This window comes from Sebastes umbrosus, chromosome 10, assembly GCF_015220745.1.
Source record: "Sebastes umbrosus isolate fSebUmb1 chromosome 10, fSebUmb1.pri, whole genome shotgun sequence".
Lineage (NCBI taxonomy): Eukaryota > Metazoa > Chordata > Actinopteri > Perciformes > Sebastidae > Sebastes > Sebastes umbrosus.
This window is the reverse complement of record NC_051278.1, coordinates 16,773,219-16,785,577: the sequence shown is the minus strand read 5'-3', so window position 1 is coordinate 16,785,577 and position 12,359 is coordinate 16,773,219. Positions and strand designations below refer to the sequence as shown.

The window sequence follows — 12,359 nt, the reverse complement described above, 5'->3', positions numbered from 1 at the left end:
ATTCCCAATAGCTCATTTATCACATTCTTTAACTAAATTAATAAAACTATTAAAACTCAGCTTTAATATACTGACATAGGATATTATCATTCAAGAGTAAAGATTTAGATGGTAACAACAGTACACATCTATTACAGGAGATATTATGCTCCCAGATATTTCCTAATGTAGAACTGGAAAGTACTAGTGCACTGGTGTTGTTTCATCCTTGAACTCCAGCCTGCTAGTTCTTTCAATGTGTAAAAATACACAATGACTCTCTCACATCACTTGGGTGGTTAGCACTGTTGTCTCACAGCATGAAGGTCGTGGGTTCGATCCCCGCTACGGGCAGGGTGGAGATTGCATGTTCTCCCCCGTGTTCCCGTTGGTTCCTGTTAAAGCAAAACACTTTAATGAAGATTTGAAAGATGGCATATACATTCATTCATGTGGAAACTCATTAAGCATTTGTGTAAAATGACCTTTGGTGATCTCTAGGATAGTCACAGCCTCATGAAACGTTACAACCACAAACTAGAGACCTAGGGCATTCAGAGGATGGATGGCTTTCCTAGGTAGATTGACAATAAGGGGGTTTCTGAGCAGTTTCTAGAACAGAATTACTCGCCATCCAATTGTAAAAAAAAGTGCAATTTTTGCAGAAATCTCCAAATGTCAAAAGTTTCTGATACCAAATCACAGCATGGCTTTTTATATTGTGTTCCTTGAGGTTTTGGTGTCTTAATGTGGTATTTTTGAGGGATTATTGATCATCGTTATCGATTCTCAAGTGGTAAAAAATGGTTAAATTTAGCACCAAATATGTGTAACAAATGGTGTCAACCCAAAAATTGCTCCAACAACTTATGAGACATAATACAGCATGGATATGACCATCATATACTTCTATCATAATGTTTTAAGCCCTTATACACTTTTAAATGGATTTTAATTCATTAATTAAATAATTAATTAATTATTTTTCTATTTCTGACTTATGACTGAAACAATATGACACACAGTGCTGAGCTGCATCTCAAATAAATCTTCAGGTTTCCAGCTTTCAGATGATGTACACCACTTCTATGTGACATCTACTGTTGACCTGCTATCTCCCCCTAAAGACCCCCTGTACCCTCCTAAAAAAAAGACACAAAAGGGCTCTATAAAAAGAGGAGTGGAGTGGAAAAGATTCATTCAAATGAATTGATAAAATCGATTCATCGCACAGCTCTACCTGTGAGCTGTGTGTTGGACACACTTTAAGAACACACAACTTTCTACCTTACTCACCTGATGGTCAGGTACTTGAGTACAGTCTTCAACCACCGCCTGTTCATGACGATGTCAGCGAGAGCCTTGTGACACATTGACCCTCCTGGTGGGGCTGATTGAGCGCCTTGTGGTTGCATTGTCCGAGCACCCAGCTACACTTTTTCACCACAGGAGTCCAAGACGATGTGACTGAAAATACATGTTTGATGTTATTGTTTTGAATAAATTGCTTTTATTTCAGAAAAAAACAGTCTGGTTTTCTCAGCTAAAACTACTATAATAAAATAATAATGCGCTTACCCATGAGTCGTGAGATCTGTGCACAGGCATTCGTGCACACCTTCAGCTCTGTGAGGAGTTGGGTCGTCCTGTCAGCTGCCGCAGACATTTTCTCACATTCCTCCCAGAGTGGTGTTAGGAAGCTCAGCGTTACAGTGTCTGGAGTCTCTACGGCTGGTGGCTGTGGCATCTGGGATGTCTGGGGACTGTTTCATCTACACCAATGACAGGCAAAAACCTCAATGCATAAATGTCCTGTCAGTGCATAAAAGAAAACACATGACAATTCATATTTTCTGTGAAAACTGATGCTCCTTGTCATTTAAGATAAGATAAGATAAGATAAGATATTCCTTTATTAGTCCCGCAGTGGGGAAATTTGCAGTGTACAGCAGCAAAGGGGATAGTGCAAAAAACAAAATGCATCAGCTAACACAGTAAAAAAAGAGCTAAACAAAGTGTAACAAAATATGAACCATTTAAATAGAAGGAATTATAAAAATAGGAGCAGTATAAACAGTATTGACAATAAACAGACTATTAACAAAATTGCACAAGTGGAAAATGATATTGCACAGTGAGTAGATTTACAACATTGAAATCAATACAAAATGCTGATGAAATAAAAAGCTAACTTATTAAACATTGGTGGCTGCAAGATATATACCAACACCATTGCAGTAATTCTGACTGCAATCAACATATATTGCAAAATGCCTTTATTATTTATCTCACTCCTTTTCCTTCATATGCACAATGAATGACTAACCAACTAAATATATATATATATATATATATCAGTAATAAGGGAAAAAAATATTAATCTATAAGCTTCCTTTGACACTTGTTCTGTTTCTTTTACCCGTTGAGAATATGTGTCTTATGTAAATAAATATAGCATCAACAAGTGTCTCATCTATGGTCTGAAAGGCTAACCTTATACAGTAGGCTCACATCCAGTAGTTAACCAGACCTAGCTATCATTATCTTGTAATGCCTCAGCCTGAGATGTAGATAAACACCTACTGTAATAAAATAAAGTCTGAACTCTAGTTTGAACATGTGGATATGTTATCTGAGGTAGAAAAGACACTTACCTGTGAAGAAACCGGGTTGAAGTTAAGTTCAAGTGGCAATACCTGTGTTGGTCAAAGTGACAGGAAGTGACGTCATAACGGAAGACCTGCCTCGATGAGAGGATGACAGATAGTCAATTAATTAATCAATTAATTAACAATTAATCGCAAATTAATAAATTAAATTAAATTAAATTAAATTAAATTAAATTAAATTAAATTAAAAATGTAATGAATAAATACCTTTATTTAATTAATAAATTCATTTAATAGATTCAATTAATATTTTTTTTTCATCTGTTCAAAATGTAACGTAAAGGGATATTTGTCAAGTATTTAATACTCAACATGGGAGTGGGCAAATATGCTTGCTTTATGCAAATGTGTGTATACTGTTATAATTATATATAAATATATATATGATAAATAATAATACTGGTCTTGTCTGTGCGTCCAGTTAGGCATTAAAATAGCTGTAGGCCCGGGGTCATTATGTCTGCCAAAAACATTACATTTATTCAAATGGCAGATAGAGTCTCCTTAACATTGGTGGGACGTAAGTGAGTACATTTAGTATTAACATTTTAAAAACGGTTAAAATATTTAAACGTGATTAATTGCAAAGTAATCTGTTCCAAATGTGCCTTAAAGGGAGATTTGCCAAGTATTTAATACTCTTATCTAAATGGGAGTGGGCAAATATGCTGCTTTATGCAAATTTATGTACATATTTATTATTAGAAATCAATTAACAACACAAAACAATGACAAATATTGTCCAGAAACCCTCACAGGTACTGCATTAAGCAGCAAAAACTATGCTCAAATCATAACATGGCAGACTCAAGCCCAACAGACAACAACAGCTGTCAGTGCGTCAGTGTGCTGACTTGATTATGACTCAAACTGCATGTGGGCATGTCTGTCTATCTCTTGGCAAGAAAAGCAAATACACGTTTCTCAAAATGTTGAATAATTTTCTTTAAAGGGACTGTTTGTAACTTCTTAAACGTATAAATCAATCCGGGTCGGTGTCCCATGCGCGCTCGAGTGTGGCTACACTGTTCAGACTCAGATTCCAACTCAAAGTACACGGAAGCACCAAAACCACAAAGTTATATCTAGTGAAGCCCGTCTTGCAAAACAGTGTTGGCCGCGGTCGGGGGATGCGGGGGAGACCGTAGCTTTGGTCTCCAGGGCCGGAGTCTCTGCTGTACTCTGATCCTCTGATCCTCTGCTCCTCTGCCTGCTTGCCTTCACTGAGCTCGCTCCACCTCACGTGCATGCGCGCCCACTACACACTGCAGAATCCTTCGTAGCGCTGAGAATATCTAGTGAATGTACAGTGGACGTTTGTGCAGAAATAAATGCTGGTTTTGCAGGTTTCCCGTGTCTTGTGAAGGGACGGGGCTCCGCAGCGAGAAACGTTATCGTCTCCGACCGGGTGCCGGTGTCTCCCCTGTTCCCTCCGACCGCGGTCGGGAGGCTGAGGCAGGAAAAGCCAACACTACAACATGGGTGTCGCCTCACTGTTTTGAGCAATGCTCGTTCATGTCTATGTAGACGAGCACAAGCTTGACTTAACGGCCACAGGTGTTCGCTGTTAACTAGCATTTCTGATTCTTACAAACAGTCCCTTTAAGCATCTGTCCATGCAGCCTACACTTAAAGATCCAACTGTTTGCATCTGGTTATTGCAATGAATGTAGAATCATATCTTCCGCCTTTATAGTGTGGCATCTTGCTTCATTGCTGGCTTTCGTTGTATTTGCACCAATTTTCGAGTGATCACACTATCAGCGATAAGGAGTCGATTTTCACTGGCTGAAAATTGTGGTGGGTAAAAGCTTTGCTCCATATACTGTGTGAAGGACAAGCAACATCTCTCTGTGCTTATAATTTATATTCAAATTCAAGGGGAACATGAATATGTTTCCAATTACTAAGATTACATTAAATTGCAAAAAGCCTGCATCTCAATATACTGTGGAGAGGAGTATTGAGCCACTCTATATGTTGTCCATGAATGCAAGCAGGACTTCAATTTGTTAAGGTGGTGATACAGTTCCCATCGCTGTGTGGATTCAATGGCACTTCATAGTCTGGATGTGAGAAAACAGTTTCTATTCATTCTCACTGCAGCAATCAAAGAACGCACTCGTCAAAAGTACCTCTGCAGCTTACTAATCACACTTCTTCTCTCCAGTGTTGACAGGTCATCAGCGAAAAGCAAACTGGATGGTGAGGGCACTGAAATTTCCTACACTAATCAGTGGAGGTTATTGTAGCACATAAGTGAGACTATAAAAATAGATCACACGGCCTCTACTGGTCCTTCAGTTCCTCTGCAGTTCAACCAGCCGGCCCGGTTCTTATATAATAACGTTTGCCAGGTTAAATATGGCAAGAAGATTAAAAAAGCAGTTTAAAAAAAAAAATGAAAGCTGCAAGCAGCGATGACCGGGCCTTCGCACTTTTGTGCACATCGGTGGTACTGGCGGAACACCGGTTGAAGCAAATGTGAATTTCCATGACCATCGGACACTGCACGCACACGTTAGACATTATTTCCTGCGTGGATTGAGTGGCACAGGAAATGACGGATTGCACATTTTGCACCACTTCCTGTGTCCACTTTGTGGCACTAGAGAACACATGCTAAACACGGATTATGTTGCTGTATATCAAGAGTAGAGCACAGAATATAAATTTCATGTAAATCAAATGATGTTTGTCACATAACGCTGACTTCCTGTTGCCAGTAGGTGGCGCTATGACTACGAGTCAATATTGCCATTAAGATGTCCTCAGGCCTGGTCTACTATGAAGTAGGTCAAGTTTTGGCCAGATTGGACCAAGTACAGTTGAGTTAATGGCGTTTAATGGCGAATCATGTAAATTCTCCACCACGCCACGTCAACGTCGTTTCATAAAAACTTACGCTTTTAACAACCTTTCATCAGGAAGTTCTTCAGATTGTGCTGACCAAATTTGAAGTTGATTGGGGGAAATCTCTAGGAGGAGTTAATTAAAGTACGGAGCCTGGAAAAAGCCAAAAATACACAGCTGCTTTATTGAAATTATGTAGGGAGCACTATCAAGCCTCCTTGCTTCACCCAAGCACAAAAACCATAACAGATAACACATTCTAACACTTTTAATGAGTGCACCAAGTTTCGTTTGTTTGAAGCATCTCTAGCTCTTCAAAAACAACTCCATGTTTCATGGCAAATGATGGGTCGCTACGGCAAGAGCGTTCAACGAAAGCTCAAAAGCTTCAGGCATCATGAACGTCTTAACATCACGCTGACCAACTTTGAGTTGGTTCTGTTTAACCTGCTAAGAGTAGTACGCCAAAATATAGCGACTGCAACTTCCTGTTGTCAGTAGGTGGCGATTTAATTAAAAATTGGCCTGTAGACGTCTTCAGGCCTGGACTCCCATCAAACGTGTTTGATTTGAAACAAAGAAGTTTACGAAGCAATTTTAAAATGCAAAATTGTATTATTTGAATTGCATGCTGTGGTTTCTGATGGAACTATTTCAATGATGTTTTTCAGAGCAGTTTTTTATATAATTTCTTACTTTGTGCATCGTGCAGATGCTGGAATTCAAGAATGACTTGACTGCATTTGAAGATACACTCTGTTTCAAAAATGCACCAAGTGTGAGGAGAAAAAACTCAATTTTCTACATCCTGGTTGGATGTAATTAATGTTGTTTTTTTTCTCACGAATAAGCTTTTCAAAGAAACTGACACCAGCACGTTCATTTAAAAGCTTTTGAGTCTGATTGTCTCTATTGTTTCTTTGAATTAGTCAGTGCATTATTTCATACAGCATAAGAGTGGGTCATCCATAAGTGCCACATTACACTTTTAATTGTTGGAGGGAAGATTATGTGCGTTTGAAGCTTAAAAGCATGGCGATTCAACAAGTGGGACAGCACTGCTGCTGCACTTTGCTTTTAAACTCATTTTGTCCGAGCCTGTGGGTAATTATAACGCCTCACACATAAAGCGAGGCATATTTGGTGAGTGTCTGAAGTCTGCAGCCACAAAACTGTCAATGAAAATGCGTAATGATGTCGAGGTCTTATCTGCTAGATAAAAAGCACACATATTCTAGTGAGTTGCTGTGTTGCTTGTCCACATCAAAGAAAGAGAAAAAAGCTGCACACTCGTATGAAACTCAGATGCAATCTTTTTGTTTTAAATTCTACATCAAGGTTTCAGCACATCGCGTCTTTTTCAGCATAAAAGCCAGAGAAAAGTCAACATGAAAATCATTCATGACAGAGAAAGGCCTCCGGCATCACTATGTCCACTTATTAAAGAACTGGCAAATACAAACAATGAATCACAAAGAAGAAAAATCATCTGGATTCACATGAAGCAACAGGGGAAAGGTGCTTATCTGCTGTCAAAACAACATTTCTGTCTGCCTCAAATGTCAAAAATACTGGTCTTGTTTGTGTGTTCAGTTAGGCATTAAAATAGCTGTAGGCCATTATGTCTGCCTAAAACATTACATTTATTCAAATGGCAGATATAGTCTCCTTAACAATGGTGGGACGTAAGTGAGTACATTTAGTATTAACATTTTAAAAACGGTTAAAATATATTATCGTGATTAATTGCAAAGTAATCTGTTCCAAATGTGCCTTAAAGGGCGATTTGTCAAGTATTTAATACTCTTATCAACATGGGAGTGGGCAAATATGCTGCTTTATGTAAATATATGTACATATTTATTATTGGAAATCATTTAACAACACAAAACAATAATATTAATAATAATAATAATATATTAGATTTATATAGCGCTTTTTAGTGATCTCAAAGACACTTTAACTTAGTCGGGGGGAAAACGGTGTGAGACAGACAGGAGACGAACGACAAAAAGCGACATACACAGGCACAATCACATACATACACACGGACTGATGGGTAGGGAGAGGGAGGGGGCTATGGGTAAGCAGATGAGAAAAGATGTGTTTTGAGGCGGGACTGGAATGTGGTGAGGGAATCGGAGTCTCTGATGAGATTGGGGAGTGAGTTCCAGAGCTTGGGAGCTGCCCTGGAGAATGCTCTGTCCCCAAAGCTGCGGAGTTTGGACTTGGGGGTGGAGAGTAAACCAGCTGAGGTGGATCTGAGGGACCGTTGAGGTTGGTAGGGGGTATTGTCCAGAAACCCTCACAGGTACTGCATTTAGCATATAAAATATGCTCAAATCATAACATGGCAAACTCAAGCCCAACAGGCAACAACAGCTGTCAATGTGTCAGTGTACTGACTTGACTATGACTTGCCCCAAACTGCATGTGATTATCATAAAGTGGGCATGTCTGTAAAGGGGAGACTCGTGGGTACCCATAGAACCCATTTTCATTCACATATCTTGAGGTCAGAGGTCAAGGGACCCCTTTGAAAATGGCTACAACAGTTTTTCCTCGCCAGAATTTAGTGCAACTTTGTAGCGTTATTTAGCCTGCTTGGCGACAAGCCAGTATGACATGGTTGGTACCAATGGATTCTTTAGTTTTCTACTTTCATATGATGCCAGTATCTTCACTCTATCTTTAAAACTGAGCCTGCTACAACCTCTGAAAGATCGATTGCGTTAATGCGTTAAAGTAATTAGTGGCGTTAAAACAAATTTACGTGTTAACTTTGACAGCCCTAATACAAATCTATGCTTCTAATCCACTACATTTAAGAATCATTAACAGTGACATTCTACCATTATAATGAGTAGTTTTAGTTTTATTTTGCTGATAATACTGTTACTTGTAATGGAGTATTTTTACATTATGGTATCACTTAATGTCAATGATATGAGTCCTCATTCTATCACTTTCATTAAACCCATGCCACGCATGCTCTTCGTGACATGACACCTAGTTTCTGAGCCTGAGGAGGTTCACTTATACTTCTGCAGGCCAAGATAGTTATTTCAGAGATACCAGCCTATCTATAATCAGCTATAAATAAAGAAAGACAACAAATTCCTCGGCTAAAATAATCATGTGCCATCTTATAAACTTGTTTATGTTTTCATGTTCTTATGTCACCTCCTTGTTTGCACGTCCTCTGTAGTCATAGCAGAGTAAGTTTATACTGTGAAAGGTCAAAGCGAGCATTTCCTCCTTGCCCATCGGAGCCCTCTCGAATGTTTAATTGCGTTGAGTGTTGCCGAGGTCACGCTGCCCTCATAGATCACATTTCCAGCCGCCGCTGACTCACTGTGCTACATGTCGCCTCGCTGTGTGCGTGTGCTCTCACTCAGTTATCTCTCATGACATGTCTGACCAAATACAAGCAGCACTAAATCATTTTCTGAAGCAGACCACCCTCTTTGGCGACCTTTAAAAGGGACACTCAGGAAACATACAACTGTTTGAATGAACTTTAAGCAGCCCTGTAAACTTTCAATAAGTTATACATTATTAATCACATATTCACTCGTTTGCCCTTGATGAAGCTCAGTTCAGCGCCGCATTGAGCACTATTCCTTTTCACAGTAGGAGCTCAATTGCTGCTGTAAATGTGAAACCGCTGTGCTCCACAGATGTTCAAATGCATATCTGAGTAGCTCACGTCGTGCCGCAGTAAAAGCATAAACAGTTGGGCGTGCCACTAAGTAAAGAGTTTAATTACAGACAAACACACTACCCCTCCCTCCAGAGTAGATAGGGCGCGCAAATATAGCCTGCAGCCAGCTGCTACTGAGCACATTATCGTTCTCAGATTATAAACAAACGCTATGATCCCAAGTCTCATAACAAATAAATGCACATATTTCAAGCAATCCCTGTAATTTTCATTAGCAGCATATTAAGGGAGAAAATGTAAGTGTGATTGAATAAAGGTTGTTTTTAAGAATCTGTTACAGGCTTGTTTAACATCTCAGAATTACTCACATACTTTAAAGGTAACATTTATGTGTATAATGCATCATAAAGATATCTATATGACCTTGCAGTGCAGTGGTAAGAAGTTAACAAATGACACATTTCACAACATTTTAACACTAGTAAGATGTATTCCCTTACAAAAAAGAAGTATACTTCAAGTTTATTTTATGAAGTAAACTTAAGTATAGTTCAAGTATATTTTATGTAACAAGTATACTGATATCAATGTATTAGTAGTATACTTGTAAGTGTACTACTTCAATACTTCTTGGGACTAAATTGGCCCACTTTTTAGTTTAAGTATACTTTAAATGTAAGAGTATTAAACTTTGAGTACACAACCACACCAAATTGTATTTTGTACTGCAACTATAATATGAACTGTACTTCAAGTGAACTTATAGGTATACTGTTAGTTTACTAGTTGTATACTTGTAGCCCATTTTCTAGTTTATGAAAGTACACTTTAAAGTATACTCTCAGTTAACTACTAGTTTAATAGTTTTTTAATGCATGTTTACTTGTAAGTTTTCTTTAAGTTAACTTATAGTACTTATCCAAATATACTTTTCTCTGTACTTTTCAGTATAAGCCAAGTACACTTAGACTTATCTGTATACTTGTCGGTATAAGCCAAGTATACTTAAGTATCATTTTGTTAAGTTTAACTATGATAAGTAGAAAGCCTACTCTCTTAATTTGAGTTTAAAAGAAGTATACTAATAGCATACTTGAATAAACTTCTTTTTTGTAAAGGTTTACATTAATTCTCATTACCCTTTTGACACGTTTTTTCTGTGCTTTTAAATTCACCCGAAAGCAGTCTGGTAACTGTTTTTCATCCTTGTGTGACAGGAAATAACAGGATGAGTATCAGGTAGCAGCGTCTGAGTATATACTGTGTCTATGTGTTTATGTGTGAAAGCCTGCGGGTGGTAGAGGGCACAACGAGGGGGGGGGGGTTAATGATTCTAATGGATTAAAACCACATTTTTTAACTGGTTTCATTTTCCTTAGCCTTAAGGTAAACAATCTTCATCTCAAAGCAGAATTTAAAGCCATTGTAACTACAAAGGTCAGTGGAAAGAAAAGTCAGGTCAGGGATATTACTTCAGCTTTACAGCAAAATCCCCAAGAAGTGTTTTTTCATCTGGTTCACAAAAGAAAAACATCTATTTCCGAACCCTCTTACCTTCCCCAGACTCTTATTCAAACTGTCCATTTCTGCTTCAAATGCCTCTCCATCCATAAGTGTTGCTAGTCCAGGAGTAAGAAAAAACGTCTCTCAAGACCTAAAACTGTCGCAGATACGGACAGCTAAGTGCCCACTTTTCAGCCTGTCTCGTAAAGTTCAGAGTGTATTGCTGTTGGTGTGTGAATCGCCTCGCAGATTTCCTTTTATAGACACATAATAAGCCACAAATAGCTTGCAGTCAGTCTGCTGGGCACCACCATGTAACAATGTTCACCGCTTGGAGCTACAAACAACACAGCTCACTGGAAAGTTTTCTTGTTCAATTTTAACACTTTATTTTTTTAAATCCATGAATGACTCAAGGTTATGTATTTCCTCCCCAGCATAGGTCTTTTATATGTTGTATACTGCCACAATATGACTGCTAGAAACATGAGAAATATCTCAGATCATGAATAAGACTGGTGGAGATGATTGTATTAATTGGAAAATTAAAAATAATATGCAGAGAAAATAAGTGTTGCCGCAGAGAACACACTGAAGTCAAGCATTGTGTTTGATTTTTCTCATCAAATCAAACATTAATGAAAGATTTTTGTAGCACAGGTTGGCTGTGAAGAGCTCCCATTGTGTGGTGAGCTGTTGAAATGACAATGAATAGAAAGCTGAATAAAGCATCTCTGTCTGAACTTTCTGACAGATGATGTAGTTTTAAGACAGAACTTTTAAATGCATCTGAGCAAACATAAATGTTTATTCAGCCTCCAGATAATGTAAACCCCTGTAAGTCAGCAGAATGACGTGTCACATATCTCAGTATGTTTCCAATAATGACTTATCCGGGGGCTTGAAACAAATTCATTTACTTGCTTGTTTGAGGCTGCATCGACTCCTCTGTTCCCCTATCAGTGAGTGAAAGCAGACCACTGGAGTGAATGCTAATCCTTTAAGTACACTACATTCTTCATTCCTGTCACAGCTGCTCTTGTCTATTTCTACCCTGCTGTCTGCCGTCTCACTGTGGCAGCCGCACACAGAGAAAATCACAATAAGAATAAGGCATAAACCTGTTGCTCTTTTTTTAACCTCTGGTGTTTTAGACGCCATGGCGTTGTGTGATTTTAAAAGCATGCAAAAGCATCTGACAAGTGATGGAAATGTGAATATGTTAAGCATCAAATTTTAAGCAGTTTTTATAGCAGCGCACCTTAAATTATAGCCTTAAACCATTGCATGATTTTCATGAAATCCTGTTTCCCCTGATTAATATCCAGTATCTGCAGGAAAAGGCAAAAAGTCACATCTATTTGCTTTGATTTCTGGCGTTTAATGTGTGTGACACTTAACCTCAAGGACATTTAGTGAACACCAGCAGAGATGCGCCTCTAATTAAGGTGATCAACTGTTTTAATGAGTCTAGCCTTGAGTATAAATCCTCCCAATTTGCAGTAGGCTATTTATCAACCTGTAATGAGATATTGGTCAAATATTAAAATAAATCCTCCCCACAGAGAAACAAAACTAAGTAAATACAAGTTTGTGAAAAGTTTATTTATGGGCCTTTCACATAGAACGCGGTTTGCGCTCGCCACTGCAGCACACATCGCAGAGAAAAGCTGTTATTGCACCATGCAAGC

General features: G+C 38.5%; 1 protein-coding gene across 6 annotated transcripts in view; it reads right to left on the bottom strand.

The window, feature by feature from the left end:
- Nucleotides 1-10,897, bottom strand: part of LOC119495812 (muscular LMNA-interacting protein) — a 31,566-nt gene extending 20,669 nt beyond the window's left edge. For 2 of the 6 annotated variants that reach the window (XM_037782628.1, XM_037782629.1), the window contains exon 1: nt 10,720-10,897. In XM_037782628.1, coding sequence (XP_037638556.1) covers nt 10,720-10,776 — 57 coding nt within the window. In that variant the 5' untranslated portion in view covers nt 10,777-10,897. Of the gene's footprint in view, nt 1-265; nt 375-1,275; nt 1,447-1,557; nt 1,792-2,479; nt 2,580-2,645; nt 2,718-10,719 lie in introns of those variants that run through there. The other 4 variants (XM_037782630.1, XM_037782631.1, XM_037782633.1 and 1 more) reach the window with 4 other exon arrangements.
- Nucleotides 10,898-12,359: the final 1,462 nt, after the last annotated feature.